General features: G+C 50.7%; 2 protein-coding genes across 4 annotated transcripts in view; both read right to left on the bottom strand.

Annotated features, from left to right (window-relative positions):
* Positions 1-486, bottom strand: part of SETD2 (SET domain containing 2, histone lysine methyltransferase) — a 55,461-nt gene extending 54,975 nt beyond the window's left edge. For both annotated transcript variants that reach the window (XM_054273149.1, XM_054273150.1), the window contains exon 1: positions 348-486. In XM_054273149.1, the coding sequence (XP_054129124.1) occupies positions 348-385 (38 nt within the window). In that variant the 5' untranslated portion in view covers positions 386-486. The remainder of the gene's footprint in view (positions 1-347) is intronic.
* Positions 487-2,088: 1,602 nt separating this feature from the next.
* KIF9 (kinesin family member 9) overlaps positions 2,089-18,533 on the bottom strand; it is a 26,665-nt gene continuing 10,220 nt past the window's right edge. For both annotated transcript variants that reach the window (XM_054273158.1, XM_054273159.1), the window contains exons 11-23: positions 18,152-18,216; positions 16,603-16,680; positions 15,435-15,503; positions 14,704-14,808; positions 14,359-14,414; positions 13,815-13,956; positions 11,840-11,946; positions 10,267-10,533; positions 7,619-7,827; positions 6,904-7,083; positions 5,059-5,174; positions 4,228-4,332; positions 2,089-3,389 (exon numbers count right to left, since the gene is read on the bottom strand). In XM_054273158.1, coding sequence (XP_054129133.1) covers positions 3,282-3,389; positions 4,228-4,332; positions 5,059-5,174; positions 6,904-7,083; positions 7,619-7,827; positions 10,267-10,533; positions 11,840-11,946; positions 13,815-13,956; positions 14,359-14,414; positions 14,704-14,808; positions 15,435-15,503; positions 16,603-16,680; positions 18,152-18,216 — 1,607 coding nt within the window. In that variant the 3' untranslated portion in view covers positions 2,089-3,281. The remainder of the gene's footprint in view (positions 3,390-4,227; positions 4,333-5,058; positions 5,175-6,903; positions 7,084-7,618; positions 7,828-10,266; positions 10,534-11,839; positions 11,947-13,814; positions 13,957-14,358; positions 14,415-14,703; positions 14,809-15,434; positions 15,504-16,602; positions 16,681-18,151; positions 18,217-18,533) is intronic.

Genomic DNA, 18,533 nt, shown 5'->3' with positions numbered 1-18,533 from the left:
GGGACACGGCCAGGGACAAGGGGGACACGGCCCCCGAGCCCACCCGCCACCCCCGGCGCGGCCGCTGCCGCCGCTCCCGCCGCCCGCTCTCCGCCCTCCCCGCGCTCCCTGCCCGCCCTCCCCGCGCCCGCCCCGGCCGCGGCCATCACGCAAGGCCGGGGATGCGCGGCCTACCCCGGACCGGCGCGAGGACGGCGGGAAGGGGAAGGGCGGCGGGACGGGGAAAGGGCAGGGGCAAAAGAACGGCAATGGGAAGGGGAACGGGAAGAAGGGGAAGGGGCAGCGGCCCGGCTGCCGGCGGTCGCGCGGTGCCGGCGGGCCCGAGGCCGCGGAGGGCCCGCGCTTACTCCGGCGTGGGGTGCTCCGGGTCGTAGAAATCCCCCATGGTGGGTGGGCGGGCGCGGGGCTCCGCAAGTGCCCCCTGGCCGGGGAGGCCCCGCTCGCCCCGTCGGGGCTCCTCACATGGTCCGGCGGGGCCCCCCCGCCACCCGCGCCCAGCCCGGCCCGGCCCCGCCGCGATCCGCCCCGGCCGCCGGCTCCTCCTCCCGCGGCACCGCGCAGCGCCCGGAGCCCTCCGGGAGCGGCCGCCGAGCCCCGGGACTCGCCGGCATCGGGCCCGGCATGGGGCCGCGAGCAGCCGCGGCACAGCGGGAATCTGCTCGGCACACAGCGGGATCGCCCCCGAGACCGCCGGGGCCACAGCGGGCACCGGCACCGGCATCGGCCGCGGTGCCACCGGGATCCCACCGGGATCGGCCGCAGCACCGCCGGGACGTTCTTGGGACCGTGTTGGGATCATGGCAGGGATGGCCGGGGGCACGCCAGAATCGGCCTGGGTGTCACTGGGATCCCACCGGGATCCAGGAAGGGTCAGCGGGGCACACCGGGATCAGCCGCGGGACTGCCGGCATCTCCTCCAGGTCAGCCCTGCACCTCCAGGATCTCCTCCAGGTCAGGACTACACCAAGAGGATCCCCTCCAGGTCAGCCCTGCACCTCCAGGATCTCCTCCAGGTGAGGACTGCACCCCCAGGATCTCCTCCATGTCAGCCCTGCACCTCCAGGTCAGCCCTGCATCTCCAGGTCATCCCTGCACCACCACCAGGATCTCCTCCAGGTCAGTCCTGCCCTACCAGGATCTCCTCCAGGTCAGCCCTGCACCTCCAGGTCAGCCCTGCACCACCACCAGGAACTCATGGTCAGCCTTTCCACCTCCAGGATCTCCTCCAGGTCAGGACTGCACCTCCAGGATCTCCTCCAGGTCAGGACTGCACCACCAGGATCTCCTTCAGGTCAGCCCTGCACCACCAGGATCTCCTCCAGGTCAGCCCTGCACCCCCAGGACCTCCTCCAGGTCAGCCCTGCACCACCAGGATCTCCTCCAGGTCAGCCCCGCACCTCCAGGATCGCCTCAGGATCATGCCTGGGTCACTCCCAGGATCGCCAGGATCAGCCATGGGATCACTAAATCTCCCCAGGATCACCAGGACCATACCAGGCTGACCCTTGGGATCACCAGGGCCACTCCAGGTTCAGCCACGCTATTCCCAGGATCTCAGCGGGATTCCTCTGGGTCCCACACCAGGATTAGCTGCAGGATCTCCTTGGGATCACCCCTGGGATCCTCAGGATCTCACCAGGAGCAGATGGGAGATCACCAGGGCCACACCTGGGTGAGCTATAGGACTGCCAGGATCAGCAGGGCTACACCTGGATCACTCATGGGACAGGCAGGAACTTCCCAGGATCTCTCAGCATCACACTGGGATCACCCCTAGGATCACCCCAGGATCAGCAGCACCCCCAGGATCACCCCCTGAGATCACACCTGGACACCAGCACCCCTTGGCACCAGATCCCTGGGGCTCTTCCAGGCCCCATTTGCCCTAAAAATCACTAAAACTCCTTTTTTTTTCCTTTCACAGGTCATTTCCCATCTTCCCAGTCCCTGGGAGAGCTCCTCCATGGAATGGTGCTGGAGCACTTCAGGAGACCCAGCATGGAATCCTCCAAACCACATTTACAGATTCCAATATTCAGATTTTGGGGATTTTTCCAGATTTGGGGGCATGGTGTGGGCAGGAGGGATGAGGTGGGAAGCAGAGGAGGGGTGGATATGGGGAAGGACAAAGGAAGGTTTAGTTCCAGTCGTGTGGAAGCGTTTTCCTGGGAAATCCAGCCTGGCCTGAATTCCCAGCAGCTTTTGGAACCTCTGGAATTGGATCATGACAAGGAAAAGGTGATTTCTGGCATGTTCTCCAGTGCCCTTCCAGGGGCCAGGTGCTGTTGTGGGGACAGAAGGAAGCTCCAACAAATTCAAACAAACCGAGCCCATGGATCCGTTCCCTTTCCCAGTTCTCCATGGAGCTGGGGCTGTCCTGGGGAAAATCTGGGGTGCCTGAATTGGGGATGCTCCCACCATCCGTGGCTGCTGCTGGTTTTGGCAGCAGGATGTTCTGACAGCTGGGGGTGCTGACTTTGGGGCTTTCGGCATTCTCCTGCCAGATCCCAAATCCTTCTGAGGGAGCTGGAGGGGCTGATCCTGGAGAAGAGGAGGCTCAGGGGGCACCTTCTGGCTCCTGCAGTTCCCTGGAAGGAGGGAGGTTGGAGCCAGGAGGGGTCGGGCTCTGCTCCCAGGGAACAGGACCAGAGGGAATGGCCTCAAGGGCAGGTTCAGGTGGGATATTGGGAATGTTCCTCATGGAAAGGGCTCTCCAAGAGAGAGATCTCAAACTCTGCAAAGCTGCCCAGGGCAGGGGTGGAGTGCCCATCCCTGCAGGGATTGAAAAGCCCTGTGGATGTGGCACTTGGGGCATGGTCAGGGGTGGCATTGGCAGTGCTGAGGAATGGTTGGACTTGATCTTGGAGGGCTTTTCCAACCAAAACCATTCCGTGGTTCCCCAGAAATGAATCTTTGTTTCATTCCCTTCTCCAGGCAGATCCAACAGGCCAAGCCATGACTTGTTGCTCCAATGGGAGCAAGCCCAGGAGAGCTGCAGCTCCAGCACCAGGAGAGAGGGAATCAGGAGCAGCCTGGGTTACCCACAGCAGCCTCTGTGCTGTGATCCTGCCTTTTCCAGAGGCTCAGGAACACCAGAGGTGCTGTTGGATCTGCCTGGCTCCTGTCCTGTCCAAACAGCGCCATCGATCCCCAGTAACTCCCTGCCTGCCCAAAGGTTGTGTGGGTCGCTTCTCCTGCTGTTTATTTTTATAAATCGATGGTGGACGCGAGCAGGGGGCACTTCCTGAGGTGCCATTCCTTGGGCAATGCTGGGATGCAGGCTATGAGATGGACAGGAAGGTCAGGGCTTTCTTCTTGTCAGCATCCGGGAGCAGTCCGGGTTTCCTGTGCATGCTCTGGAGGGAATCCAGGGAGCTGCTGAAGGTTTGCTGGGAACAGGGAACACAAAGGGGTCACTGAGCTCAGCTCGGCTCTCAGAGCACAGTTCTCACCTGTAAAAAACCTTTTTTTTCCTGAAAAAATAAAACCAAATTCCTTCTCAGACTTTCCAAGGGGTGCTGGAAAGAGCTGGGAGAATCCCCATCACACAGCATTGCTCTGCTGAGAGCAGATCCCAGCAGGCTCCAAGGAGGGAACAGGAATCCCCATCACACAGCATTGCTCTGCTGAGAGCAGATCCCAGCAGGCTCCAAGGAGAGGACAGGAATCCCTAGGAAATTCTCCAGAGCACTGAAAAGATGTCTGAGATGTTTTCATGGAATCCCAGGATTATTTCAGTTGGAAAGAACCTTAAGGCTTATCTCAACCCACCCCATTCCATGGACAGAGACACCTTCCACTATTCCAGACTGCTCCAAACCAAATCCAGCCTGGCCTTGGGCACTGCCAGGGATCCAGGGGCACCCACAGCTGCTCTGGGAATTCCATCCCAGTCTCTCCCCACCCTCCCAGCCAGGAATTCCCAATTCCCAATCTCCCGTCCATCCCTGCCCTCTGGCAGTGGGAATCATTCCCTGTGTCCTGTCCCTCCATCCCTTGTGCCTCTCCAGCTCCTCAGGGCCTGGAAGGGCTCTGAGGTGTCTCTGGAGCCTTCTCCAGGTGAACATTCCCAGCTCTCTCTGGGTGAATTTGTTCTGGCCAGGCTGGATGGGGCCTGGAGCACCCTGGGATAGTGGGAGGTGTCTCTGCCCGTGGCAGGGGCTGGGACTGGATGATCCTGAAGGTCCCTTCCATCCCAATCCATGCTGGGGCTCTCCCTGGGGTTACCTTTTGATCTGTCCTCATCCTGGCCCTGTAGAAGGACACGGAGCCCGGGCAGTCTGGCAGCATCTTCTCCTGCACCTGCTCAAACTTGTCCTGCTCATCTTCATCCTGCCAGGGAAAAGCATTCCCCATTCCATGTGCAAAACACACACCTGGGACAACCATCCCTTTTGTGGCACCAAGCACCAACTCAGCCAGGAAAACGCTGCAGGTGAGAGGTTCCCTTTCCACACCTTGGAGGAGCAGCTTTGGGTAAAAACCTGCAAGGGTTGGGATTTTCCCACAGGAAAAAGGAGCATTCCCAGCTCTCCCAGCCTGGCTTCAGCCCTGCAGCAGCTCCAGGTCCTTGTGCTGCTGGCCCTGGGGCTGGGGCAGCTCTGCAGGTGGGGTCTCACCTCAGAGGTGCACAATTCCCCCTTCTGGTCACACTGTTTTAGATGCAAGAATTCTGGGGAATGGGGAGCTGAACAGAAATGTGCTTTTCAGGATGAGAAAAGAGCCAGGTCCCCACATGGCTCCCACCACAGGACTGGTACCGACCAGTTTGGCTGCAAAGCTGGGATCCCACAGGCTGGGAATCCAAACCCTGCACCCCCAGGCACTTTGCCCAGTCCCTGGTGTCCCACAGATGCCCAGGTGCCTCAGTCACTGCCCTGATTTAGCATAAACAGTGAAGGGAATGTGACAGCAGGATGTGGCTGCAGATATCCCCTTTGTGCCTCATTCCTTCTCCTCCTCCTCCTTCTCCTCCTCCTCCTTCCACAGGCTCCCTCATTCCCTCACACCCCACTCGTGGCTCCTGAGGAGAACCAGCAGAACTCTGGGGTAACTCACCAGGGACATGACTCTGTTGATGGGAATCATCCCAGGTCTGATGTTCCCACCAGGCTCCAGAGCTTCCTTCACATCCTTAGGGATTCGATAATTTTCGTTGTACCAGATCTCAAACTCTGCAAAGCCAAGAGGGCCAATTCATGGCTGTAATTCATCACCCAAAAACCAGCATGGATTGCTTGTCCCTGTGGATCAGCCAGCATCTCAGTGCTCCTAAACCCTCAGACAGGAGCTCAGAACTCCAGGATTTGGAGTTTAAACCATTGGAAAAGTGAATTTAAGGAGGCTTTGGCTGTCCCCAGAATCCCTTTGGAATGAGCAGCATGGCTGGGGCTCGGATTTCAATCCCACACAGCCATTTGCCATCCCATAATAGGCAGTGAGAACACACAGCAGGTGGGAATTGTGTCCTTATCAATCCTGGGCATTTCCCAGGGCTCTCCACTCCTCATCTGGGTGAGTCCTGCACGTTTGAACAAACAGCAAACATCTGGAGCACCCAAAAATGCCAAAGCCAGATCCAGCAGGAAGCAGTGGCACAGCTGTGATTGGGTCCTGCTCATCCCTGGAATATTATGGGAATGATTATCCCTGGAATGATGGGAATGACTGTCCATGGAATGATTATTCCATTTCTTCCTGCGTGGGATGCTCTGATGGATCCAAGCTGTCCCCTGGCAAATGCTGCATCCAAATGTTTGGGGCTCTGGAATTCCTACAGGGACTGGCTTCCCTCAGAGGGGCAGATCCAGGGGTGCAGCAGGGCCAGTTGGAACCCACAGATTTCAAGGTGGAACCCAGCAGGAATTTGTAGGGAAATGAAAATGAAATCATGTTGCAGGGGGCAACTCCTGCACAGAAGAGTATTTTAGACCTTTTCCATGACTCCCTAAATTTGCCTGAACCTCTGCGGCTTTAGCAAGATGCTGCAATTTAGAAAGTTATTCAATGATTGCACGTGCACAAACCTTCATTTTCCTCCCCTGTACTCATGCATTATGATGAAGCCTTTAATTTTTAGTGCACATATATTATTATTTTTACAGGTTTCACAACTCAATGCACAGAGAGAATGAGGGATGCTGGGCAAAGCTCTGAATAGATTTCCTCCTTTCTGCACCCTGTATCTGCACTGGGTATAACCTTGCTGCATACTTCAAAACCCTGATGGAAATAAGACCATTGGTTTCCTCACTCCCAGCTTGGCAGAGCTGTGGCCAAGCTCCCTTTCCTGATAGAGCTGCAGCTCTGGAAGCTGGAAATCACAGAGGGACAAAGGAAATATTGGCAATCCAGAGGCAAAGCCCTATCCCAGGGCAATTCCTTAACCACCACCTCTATTAAATCAAATCAAGGATGAGATTGGGGTCAGCAGTGTAAGATTCCTTGTGGGAGGCTTTTCCCCTATGTAGGGGTGGGACCAAGGAGTAGAGGGGCATTATCTGGGAGAGAGGATCTGCAGAAATTCAAGGTAAGGTCAGAAAACCCCTTCTGATTATGGACAAAATCCAGCCTGGAAGGCAACAGGACAAAGGACAACAGAGAATGGTAATTTGACAAGGGGATGGAGGGACAGGACCCAGGGAATGGCTCCCAGGGCCAGAGGGCAGGGGTGGATGGGAGATTGGGAAGGAATTTCTGACTGGGAGAGTAGGGATGTTCTGGCACAGGGTGCCCAGAGCAGCTGTGTGTCCCCTGAAGTGTCCAGGGCCACTGGGATAGTGGGAGGGGATTGGAACTGGATGATCTTTAAGGTCCCTTCCAACCCAAACCATTGTGGGATCCCACGATGTTTGGGGGTGCTCCAGTCTGGATTTATCCCAGCTGAGCCCTGGTGCTCTGTACCTGAGATGAGCCTTTTCCTGCTCTTATCCACGAGCTGCTGGCAGTACTGGATCTCTGCCTTCAGGTCCTTCAGCTCAGAAAAGCCAGCCCTGTGCTCCTCCTTCAGCTCCTTCAGCCTCACAATGAGGGAGAACTCGTTCTCATCGATGATCACCTGTCCTTTCTCATCCGTGTAATCTCCTGGAGGGGGAGAAAAGGAAGGGAAGGTTCTGCTGAGGGTGGAGAGCAGGGACAGGGCTCTGCAGATGTCACACCTGATCTGATGGAGGGTCTGACTTGGCTCCCAGGGGAAAAAAATCAATGGGAATGCTTAGATGGGATATTGGGAAGGAATTGCTGGCTGGGAGGGTTGGGAGGCACAGGGTGCCCAGGGAAGCTGTGGCTGCTCCTGGATCCCTGGCAGTGTCCAAAGCCAGCTTGGATTTGGTTTGGAGCAAGCTGGGACAGTGGAAAGTGTCCCTGTCCATGGCAGGGGTGGAGTGGGATGATCCTTAACATCCCTTCCAACCCAACCCATTCTGGAATTCTGTGACCACCCAAAACTGCTCTGGAACCTGGGAATCACATAGGGACAGAGGAAATATTGGGAATCCAGAGGCAAAGCCCTATCCCAGGGCAATTTCCTCTATTAAATTAAATTAAATTAAATCAAACAAGGATGAGATCTGGATCAGATCATGAGAGCTCCATCCCCTGTCCTGAGCTCCCTCCTCACCCTCCTGCCTCCGCTTCTTCTTCTGAGCCTCCAGAGCCTCCTTGGTTGTCTCCACCTCCTCCTTGAGGCTGTTGAGCCTCTGGGCCACAGAATGGCTTGCCTTCTTCTTGGCAATGAGGATTCTCTTGTTGTCCCTGAAGATCCTGTGGATCTCCTGCCCAGTCTCCTTCTTGAACACCTCAAAGGCCTGCTGCTTGGACAGAAGGGGCCTGAAAGCAGACACAGACACAGGAGCTCACTCTGTGCTGCCCTGCAGCGTGCAGGGAATGATTCAGGTTGGAAAAGCTCTCCAAGATTGAGCCCAAGCATCCCCCAGCACTGCCAAGGCCACCCCTGAGCCATGTCCCCAAGTGCCACATCCATGTGGATGTCACATCCCTGCAGGGATGGGCAGCAGATGTGCCAGGGTTAGAGAGCCCCTTTTCAGGAGGAACATTCCCAATTTCCATCCTGAGCTGCCCTGGCCCAGCCTGAGGCCCTTCCCTCTCCTCCTGTCCCTGTCCCCTTGTGCAGAGCCACAAGGGCCCCCCTGAGCCCCCTTTTCTCCAGGCTGAGCCCCTTCCCAGCTCCCTCAGGGATTCTGCAGCCCCTGCCCAGCTCCCTCAGGGATTCTGCAGCCCCTGCCCAGCTCCTCAGGGATTCTGCAGCCCCTTCCCAGCTCCCTCAGGAATTCTCCAGCCCCTTCCCAGCTCCCTCAGGGATTCTGCAGCCCCTGCCCAGCTCCTCAGGGATTCTGCAGCCCCTTCCCAGCTCCCTCAGGAATTCTCCAGCCCCTTCCCAGCTCCCTCAGCCTCTCCTGGGGCTCCAGCTGCATTCCCTGGACACACTCCAGCCCCTCAGTGTGGTGAGGGGCCCAGAACTCCTCTCAGGATTTGAGGTGTGGCCTCCCCAGTCCTTGGGATTTCTGTGGGTTCCTTTGGGGTCCCTGGCACTGCTCCCATGCCAACCCCAACACCCACAGACACCATATTCCTCAGGAGATGCCTCAGAACTGAGTATTCCCTGGAAAGCCAGCCTTTCATGGGCTGAATTTTCACCAAAATAATGGATATTGTTCCTCCCTATTGTTAAACAAACTCCTGTGCTCAGCCCATGCTGCATTCCCAGCAGGATCAGCCCCCTCTGGAGCCAAACCCACAGCTCCAAGCTCTGGCCAGCTCCTCAGCACTGCTGCCAGGCCTTGGAAGTGCTGCCTGTTTCCCAAGTCAGAATTCCAAGAGCCATTCCTGACTTTTCTGTGAAGTGGCTTTGATGCCAGCGTGTCCCAGGGGACACCTGGTGCTGCTCCAGTATGAGGCACCCCAGGCAGAAAAAGGAGAATGTGAGAATGTCACAGTGCACAGATGCTGCTCTGTGCTGGTGACACTCCTGGAGAGCAGGATGGCTTTGGGAGCAGAACAGACAGAAAATCATGGAATTATTTGGGTGGGAGGGAACTTTAAAGCTCATTTTGTTCCAAGGCAGGTGCCCAGAGGGCTCCACATTCCAATCTGCAGCTCCTGCCTCTCATCAGTGCCCTCTTAAGGGCATTTTCCAGCTCCTGCAGGGCTGTGAGAGCTGGCACAGGGCTGTAAACAACACCCCTGGGCAGAGTGCCACAGCTCCAGCTGCCAGCTGCTGCGAGGGCTCTGGATGTGCCTCCTGCAGCTGCAGCAGCTTCTCCTGCCAGCCCTGGGAGCCCCAGAGGGACACAAACCCCGTGGGGAGGGCACAGAGGGGATGGGGACACGGTGAGGAGCTCCAGGAGGGAATTCTGCAACAGCTTCACTGCCCTGCTGCAAGCCAGAATCCACATCCTGGGCTGATCCCAGCCTGGGCACCAGGGAATGGGGATTCTGTCCCTCAGGTGAGACCCCAGAGCAGGGCTGCCACAGATCCACCAGCACAGGGAGCTGGAGCCAGGCTGGAGAGCTGGGAATGTTCCCCTGGAGAGGAGAAGCTCCAGGGAGAGCTCAGAGCCTCTGGCAGGGCCTGGAGGGGCTCCAGGAGAGCTGGAGAGGGACTGGGGACAAGGATGGAGGGACAGGACACAGGGAATGGCTCCCAGTGCCAGAGGGCAGGGATGGATGGGAGATTGGGAATTGGGAATTCCTGGCTGGGATGGAATTGCCAGAGCAGCTGTGGCTGCCCCTGATCCCTGGCAGTGCCCAAGGCCAGGCTGGACACTGGGGTTTGGATCACCCTGGGACAGTGGGAGGTGTCCCTGCCATGGCAGGGGTGGAATGGGATGATCCCTAAATTCCCTTCCAACCCAAGCCAGCCTGGAATTCCAGGATTCTTTAGCTCCATTTCCATAACTGTGGGGATTTCTGGCTGCACATGAAGTCTCCCTGCAGTTTTCCCACTCACCAAAGGGATGCTGCAGTTTTCAGAGATTAAAGAACTAAACTAATTTAAATAAAATAAAATTAAAGAAATTAAATTAATTGAAGGTTTTAAATATTCAAGAGCAAGTGGCAAGGGCAGAGCTGGAAGCACAGAGGTGACCCCACCACCACCATGTGGGGCTCCCATCACCTCTCCTGTCCTGTATTCCTGCAGATCCCCAAATCTCTCCCCTTGGCCTTGGAGCTGCACTCAGGGAACACAACCCAGTGCAAAGCACCCTCTGGAAAATGGGGATTTACTCCTTCCCAGGGAAAACCTACCTGAGGTTCTGGGCATCCTGGCCATCCTCAGAAGACTGGATTGAGCACTCTTCATCACTGTCCTCATCATCTCCTTCCTCTTCCTCTTCCTCTTCCTGATCTTCTTCTTCTTCTTCTTCTTCTTCTTCTTCTTCTTCTTCTTCTTCTTCCTTCTCTTTCTCTTTCTCTTCATCTTCCTCTTCCTCTTCCAGATCCTTGGTGGGACTTTTGGTTGATGAGGTTTCATCCTGACCTGCCTCAGGAGAAGGGCTCCCAATTTTTTCCTTCCTGCCAGGGGGAAAAAGACAAACCAGATTCATTCATTGCTTCACCAGAGGGATCTGGAACCAAAACTCGCTGCAGGTTTGGCTTTGCTGAGCTCAAAACTGATCTGAGGTAGCTTCCACCAAAGTTTCTAGGGAAATATTCCCCGACAAGGAATGAAATCAGCCTTGTGCCCACAAGTCCTCATCCTCAGAGTGCCCTGGTTACTGTGGGACACAGGCCAGGCTGGAGGAGCTCTCATGAGAAGGATCCCCAGGAGAGCAGTCCCACCCTGCCCAGCCTTGGGCACACCTGGACCAAGGTTAACCCTCCCCAAAAGGAATCCCCAGGGATTTGATCCAAGCCCAGAGTTAAACCAAGCCTGGCTCCCTGCTCCTGTCCCTCCACAAACCCCTCCAGCATCAACTGCAGGGAATGGAAATAGAATCATCATGGAATCATGGAATGGGTTTAGTTGAAAGGGACCTTAAAATCCACCCCTGCCATGGCAGGCACACCTCCCACTGTCCCAAGGTGATCCAAACTTAATCAATCCTGCCAGGGATCCATGGGCAGCCACAGCTGCTCTGTGATCCTGTGCCAGGACCCTCCCAGGGGGTTTTTCCCTAAGGGATGCTGTGACCAGGAGAGTGTGATTTGGGATTTGGAACACATTCAGAGTGTTTGCCACATCTCCTGAAACCAAACCAGCCCAGCAGAGCCCAGGGGTCACGTGGATACCAAAGCCTTGGTGGCTCCTCTGCTCCCTCCACGAGGACTTTGGGGAAGTGCCAGGGAGGAACCAAGCAGGGTTTAGTCTGTGAACTGAGGGCTCTTCCTCTGCTCAGCACTGGCTGCTTCCCCCTTCCCTCCCCAAACCTCTGCTGCTCCTCTGGCAGCTCCCTCCATTCCCTCCTCCATGGCTGCACTTTCCTGCCTGACCACAGCTGGGCACTGGGAACTGTGGGGTGCCACAAGGATTGGGGACAGCAGCTGGGACAGGCCCTGAGGGGGACAGGAGGTGCCAGGGAACAGGGACAGGACAAGGGAAGCAGCCCCAAGCTGGGACAGGGGAGTTCAATTTGGATATCGGGAAAATTCCTTCCCCAAAAAGTCTGTCCAGCCCTGGCACAGCTGCCCAGGGCAGGGGTGGAGTCCCCATTGCTGGAGGGATTTGAAATCCCTGTGGATGTGGCACTTGGGGACATGGTCAGTGGTGGCCTGTGGGATGGCTGGACTGGATGACCTGGGAGGGATTTTCCAATTTTGACAATTCCATGATTCCACAATTATCAGAGGTAAAGGAGAGGGGTGTGACTGCTTCACTCACTCATCAGCTTCCTTCTCCCCATCAGACACGGGGGATGTGGGAGGAGTTCCAATCTCAAGAGTCCCTGCATCGACCTCCAAATCCTCCTCCTGGTCAGCTGCACTTTCCTGGAAAAGAAAGGAACGTCCCATTTGTGCACACCAGGGAAGAACAGAAAGGAAAGATGGAAACAGAAAGGAATATCCCATTTGTGCACACCATGGAAACACAGAAAGATGGAAACATGGAAACACAAAGGAATATCCCATTTGTGCACACCATGGAAGCACAGAAAGGAAATATGGAAACACAGAGGAATATCCCATTTGTGCACACCATGGAAACACAGAAAGATGGAAACATGGAAACACAAAGGAATATCCCATTTGTGCACACCATGGAAGCACAGAAAGATGGAAACATGGAAACACAAAGGAATATCCCATTTGTGCACAGCCTGGGAGCAAAGAAAGATGGAAACATGGAAACAGAAAGGAACATTCCATTTGTGCACACCATGGAAACACAGAAAGGAAATCTGGAAACACAGAGGAATATCCCATTTGTACACAGCCTGGGAGCACAGACAGGAAATATGGAAACAGAAAGGAATATCCCATTTGTGCACACCATGGAAACACAGAAAGATGGAAACATGGAAACACAGAAAGATGGAAACATGGAAACACAGAGGAATATCCCATTTGTGCACACCATGGAAAGATGGAAACACAAAGGAATATCCCATTTGTGCACAGCCTGAAAGATCAGAAAGGAAATATGGAAACACAGACAAATATCCCCTTTGTGCACAGCCTGGGAGCACAGAAAGGAAATATGGAAACAGAAAGGAATATCCCATTTGTGCACACCATGGAAGCACAGAAAGAAACATGGAAACAGAAAGGAATATCCCATTTGTGCACAGCCTGAAAGATCAGAAAGCAAAAATGGAAACACAGAGGAATGTCCCATTTGTGCACACCATGGAAAGATGGAAACACAGAGGAATATCCCCTTTGTGCACACCATGGAAGCACAGAAAGGAAATATGGAAACACAGAGGAATATCCCATTTATGCACACCATGGAAAGATGGAAACACAGAGGAATATCCCATTTATGTACACCATGGAAAGATGGAAACACAGAGGAATATCCCATTTGTGCACACCATGGAAATACGGAAACACAAAGGAATATCCCATTTGTGCACACCATGGAAACACAGAAAGATGGAAACATGGAAACACAGAGGAATATCCCATCCTGGACACCATGGAAGCTCTCCAGGCCTCACCCAGCAGCTCCTCCATCCCCTGGGACAGCCTAATGTGGGAATTAAAAACTCTGTGAGAGCCCACAGGAGGATTCATGGATTAGGTTGGATTTATACACTTGGCTCCAGACATTATTAGGATTAAAAAAGGGATCTCAGCAGAGGCAGGGCCTCACCTTCTCCAGCCCAGTGACACACAGGTCACTTTGGAGGTGGCATTGTACAGGACATTGAGGGGCCTTTAAACTGAAAGGGGCACTGTTAAAATGGGATATTGGGAAGCAATTCCTGGCTGGGAGGGTGGGGAGGCCCTGGGATGGAATTCCCAGAGCAGATGTGGCTGCCCTGGATCCCTGGAAGTGTCCAAGGCCAGGCTGGGTTTGGCTTGGAGCAACCTGGGACAGTGGGAGATGTCCCTGCCCATGGAATGGGATGATCTTTAATGTTCCTTCCAAGCCAAACCTTTCTGGGATTCTAATTCCCATTTCCTAAATTATTCTGTGCAGATAAAGGGCCCAATTAATCCCTCTGCTGCCTGGAATTCCTCTCTGTTAATGGTGCATCTCTGCCCTGGACACGTTTTTTGCCAAACTCACCCCAGTGACATTTCTGGGTTTGATTTCAACAGGGAAAAATGTGCTTTGTACAATTCCCACTTTGGCACCAAGGAGCCAGCTCTCAGGTGGAGTCTGGGCCAGGTGAAGCCCCAGGTATTACCTCCTCCTCTTCCTCCTCCTCCTCCTGCTCCTCCTCAGCCTCCTCCATACGCAGATCAGAGCTGGAGATGGAGCCAGCCCCAGGCATGAATCCCACCCCATACTTGCTCCAGAGCCTGTTTTCCAGTTCTTCCTCCTGTTGGCTAAGGAAAAAACAGCCCTTTAGGAATCCTTTCCCACCTGTGAGCCCTGCCAAAGGCAGATTCCCACAGAAAAACCCCTTTTACCTGTGGTTTTATCCCTCAGCACCCCTCCCAGGCTTCCCATGATAACCTTTGTCCACTCTCTTCCTCTCCTTTTCCATGGCATTCCTTTAGGGCTCTTTAACATTAAAGCTTTTTTATGGTTATTTTAATAATTTACAGCACCTTTTAATGGTCCACATCAAACCATGCTAGCTCTGCTCAGTCCCATCCCCTTGTCTGAACCTTTAATCCAGGTTGGAGGGGTTTGGAGCAGCCTGGGATAGTGGGAGGTGTCCCTGCCCATGGAATGATCCTTAAGGTTCTTCCCAACCCAGACCACTCTGGGATCTCTGGACTTACCTTAAAATCACTTTGAACTGTCTAAACACCTCCTGGATCTGCCTGACATTCACAATCTGAGGAAGAGAGGTAAAAAACCCATAAATTTTGGTATTAATTATATAAAGGAGTTCCAAATAAATCAGTTTAAAGGGTTTTAAGATTAAGGAAAATACTTCCAGAGCCTCCAAATCGGCAAAAATTGAATGAAAACATGCAAGAAACTTAACAAAGCAAAAAGAAATTAAACTACAATTCTGTAGTGGGTTTGGGGTGAAAAACAGCCTCTTCAAAAGAAATGGTAACTGCTTCTCTCCTGGAGGAAGAGGATGGAATCAGGATTTAAATCCTTTTCTCACTACTTACATCGATTTCCTCAATGACTCCTCTGAGGTATTTCTGGACTTGGGATCTGATTTCTGCTCTCTGAGCTGTAGTCAGGGGGTTGTAAGTCATCAAGGAATGACTTGTCTAAAAAAAAAACCCAAAAGATTGGAAAACTGAGAATCAGGGAGCTGCAAACAGCTGAGGGAGCCTGTGAGAACAACAGGGACAAAGCTCTGGGCAGGTCCTGTCGTGGTGGGACAAGGAGGGATGGGTTTAAACTAAAAGAGGGGAGATTCAGGATGGATTTAAGGAAGGGAGGGTGGGGAGGGGCTGGGATGGAATTCCCAGAGCAGCTGTGGGTGCCCCTGGATCTCTGGAAGTGCCCAAGGCCAGGCTTGGAACACCCTGGGACAGTGGGAGGTGTCCCTGCCATGGCATGGTGGGAATGGGATGGGCTTTAAGGTCCCTCCCAACCCAAACCATTCTGGAATTCTGTGATTCCACTGCCCTGGCAAACACCTGGAATTGCTGTGCCCATTTCTGCTCGGCATTCTCATCACCTGACTTGGCAGGAGATGGGATTTGGGAGCAACCAGCCAACAGAAGAGTCTGGAAAAAACCCAAACCCCATCTCCAGTGGCTGGGGATTGAAATTCCAACACCACCCCTGTGTGTGGGATCTTCAGAGGTGCCCCTAAGCCCCAGAGGGTGGTGCTGGGAGCAGAGGGAAGGACACAACCCCACTGGGCAATGAGTTCACTGCTCCTCACCAAGTTGACTTGCATGATCAGCTCTTGCTTCAGGAGCTGGATCTCCTCCTCCAGAGCCTTCACTGATGGCTAACAGGGAAAAAAAAAAGGGTGAGAAAGCACTAAATTATATTGGGAAAAAAGAAACAACTGCTCAAGCAGCACAAATTTGCTGCTGGAGAATATCCCAGCTGGATCCCAGCTCCCTCAGGGCCTGCAGCAGGGAATCAGTGGCTCTGGAAATCAGTTTGATTTTCCTTTGATTATTGTTTTATATTTTATTATTGCTTCCTGCAGGACAGTTTGTGCTGGGTGCTGCCTGCAGAGCCTGCCCAAGGCATCACTGCTTTTTAATGGCATAATTTCCTGGTCTGGAATTGCAGGGACCATCAAATTCCAGGATCTGGGATATTATCCTGGAAGCCAAGCATTGTGCAGGGCTCACCTCTGCCCTGAACTCAGCAGCTCTGGCAGTAAATGGGACAAAGGAGAGACTTTCCTGTGCTGGATTTGACTGGATTTCTCCCTAACATGGAATATCTTCAAGGATTCACTTTTTTAAATGAAAAGTCAGCACAAAAATCTTCACTTTTTCCAGAAAGGTGAGCACAAAAATCTTGGGATTCAGGGAGAAGTGGGCACTGAGCTGCTCTGCAGTGATCTCTGGAGCACCAAAGCACAAAGTTTCCTTCCAATTTCAGCTCCTCCAGTTTGGTTTTCACTCTGAAAGTGCACTCTAATATCCTGTGATCACTTCCTTTAAATGATTTCCTTAATTACCCAAGTTTTCTAATTGTGGAGAAGCTGTTCTGTTACCAGCAGCAACAGGGATGAAGCTGCAGGAGAACTGGAGATGATTTCCTGCATGTCAGGGGAATAATTCACCATAAAATCTCTCTGTTGAGAGCTGAATCTCATCAAGAAAATGTGGGATATGCAGGAGAAAGAATCCCCAGGAAGATGTGAGCACCTGCATGGCTGTGCCTTGGACCAGGGAGCTGTAATTAAAAACCTATTAAAAGGTTTAATATTGATCCATTTCATCACCCACCTAAAATCAGCAGAGTCAGCTTGGCTGAGGAAAGGTTATTTATGAAACCACCTGATTTTCCTCGGGTTTTTCAGGTTATTTCCTAAATATTAATGATAAAATGATAACATTTCCCTTCCCCAGGCCTGCTGTCCCTACCTCCCTGTAGAAGGGCTCGTTGGGGACAGGCTCTGCTGTCACCCAGTTCATCCTGGTGGCAAAGCGGAGGGAGGACAGCTGGAAAAGAAAATGTTAAAATAAATAAAATATCTTGGCAGAAATATCATTTTCCTATCTTTCTACTTAATTCTGTCAGATCCAAGAGCAGAGAGATGTAAAATCTGTGAATTGTTCCAGGTGATTCCTCCCTGTTGGCTACAGATCCAGCTCACACTGGGGGATTTTCACCCATTTGATCATTTACAGGTTAAAAAAGAACCCCTGGAGGGTTCCTGCCCATTCCTGCTGCAGCAGGGAGCCAGCCCAGCTCTGCTGGGAACGGGGCAGTTCCAGGGAGTCCACCAGGGGATGTCCCATGGAAACACTGATAATGATAATGATGATGATAATGATAATGATAGTAGTATAAATATAAATCAATAATAATCACTATTACTAGAATTATTATATTATTACTATTATTATATAATACCATACTATATTCTAGAATAATATAAATATATAATAATTACTATTACTAGTGTTATTGTATTATTGCTATTATTATATAATAATATCATACTATATTATATAAATGTAAATATAGATTATAGATATAAATATAAATATAAATATAAATATAAGAAAATTATTACTACTATTATTATATATTGTCATTACTAGATCATAATACAATTTAATAATCTTATATTACTATATTATATAAAAATACATAATAATATAATGTTGTACAATATTATATAATTTATATTAATAATAGATATAATATAATATAATATAATATAATATAATATAATATTATATTATATTATATTATATTATATTATATTATATTAATATATCAGTATAGTCTATTTATATTATGCATTATATATTATTAGTAATATGTTATTATTCATATAGATAATTGCATTAATAAAACAAATATATTCTTAACAATTACCGATTATTAATAACTATATTAATAATTATTATTATATTGTCTATTTTATATTATTACAGATTATATAGTAATGATAATACCACCATGTAATAATAATAATAATAATAATAATTATTATTATTATTATTATTATTATTATTATTATTATTGTATTGTATTATATTATATTATATTATATTATATTTGTAATAAATTAATATTCATATAAAGAATTAAATTTACAAATTTAATATTAATATTAATAATGATTAATAACATATATTAACAATTTATGTATTATGGTATGTTCTATAGTATTACAGATTTTGTATTAATAATATTACCACTGTGTGGTTGCTTTTATTAGTACTATTACTATTATTACTATTATTACTATTATTATTATTATCATCATCATCATCATCATCATCATCATCATCATCTCTCCTGTGAGTTTCAATCCCAGCAGCTCCTGCCTGCTGTGCCTCAGGCTCTCATGTGACAGGAGTCTGGATTTGAGCCTTTGGGATCAGATGAGTTCTCCAGAGCCTTTGGGATCAGATGAGTTCTCCAAAGTTTGGGGTGAATTAGGAATTCCCCACTCACGGTCTCTTCCACGTGCTCAGCTTCCCCATAGATGTTTGTCACCAGGGCAGTGTTGCAGCCTCCCCCTGGGAAAAAATCAGAATAAAAATAAAGCAAATAATATCATTTTGGGTGATTTTTATTTTCCTGCAGTGTATTTTATTATGTGCTGATTAAAATAGAGGAGAGGTAAAAATGGAGTTGTATTTTTTTACAAGCTTTTTAAGGGATAAATTGCTTAATTAAGAAATTATACTTAAATTATTTTTAACTTAATAACTAATTATTTGTGACTTGTAATGTGGATTTTTTTATTTAACGACATAATATTATTTAAACTTACAAAGAAAAAGGTAAAAAAGGACAAGCTTCTGTCAGAACTTCTAAGTTGTTTTATATATAT

This window comes from Melozone crissalis, unplaced genomic scaffold (genome assembly GCF_028551555.1).
Source record: "Melozone crissalis strain CALT ecotype California unplaced genomic scaffold, PUWL_Pcris_2 ptg000016l_1, whole genome shotgun sequence".
Taxonomy (NCBI): Eukaryota; Metazoa; Chordata; class Aves; order Passeriformes; family Passerellidae; genus Melozone; species Melozone crissalis.
The sequence above is the reverse complement of the archived record's forward strand: the minus strand, read 5'-3'. Positions and strand labels throughout refer to the sequence as shown.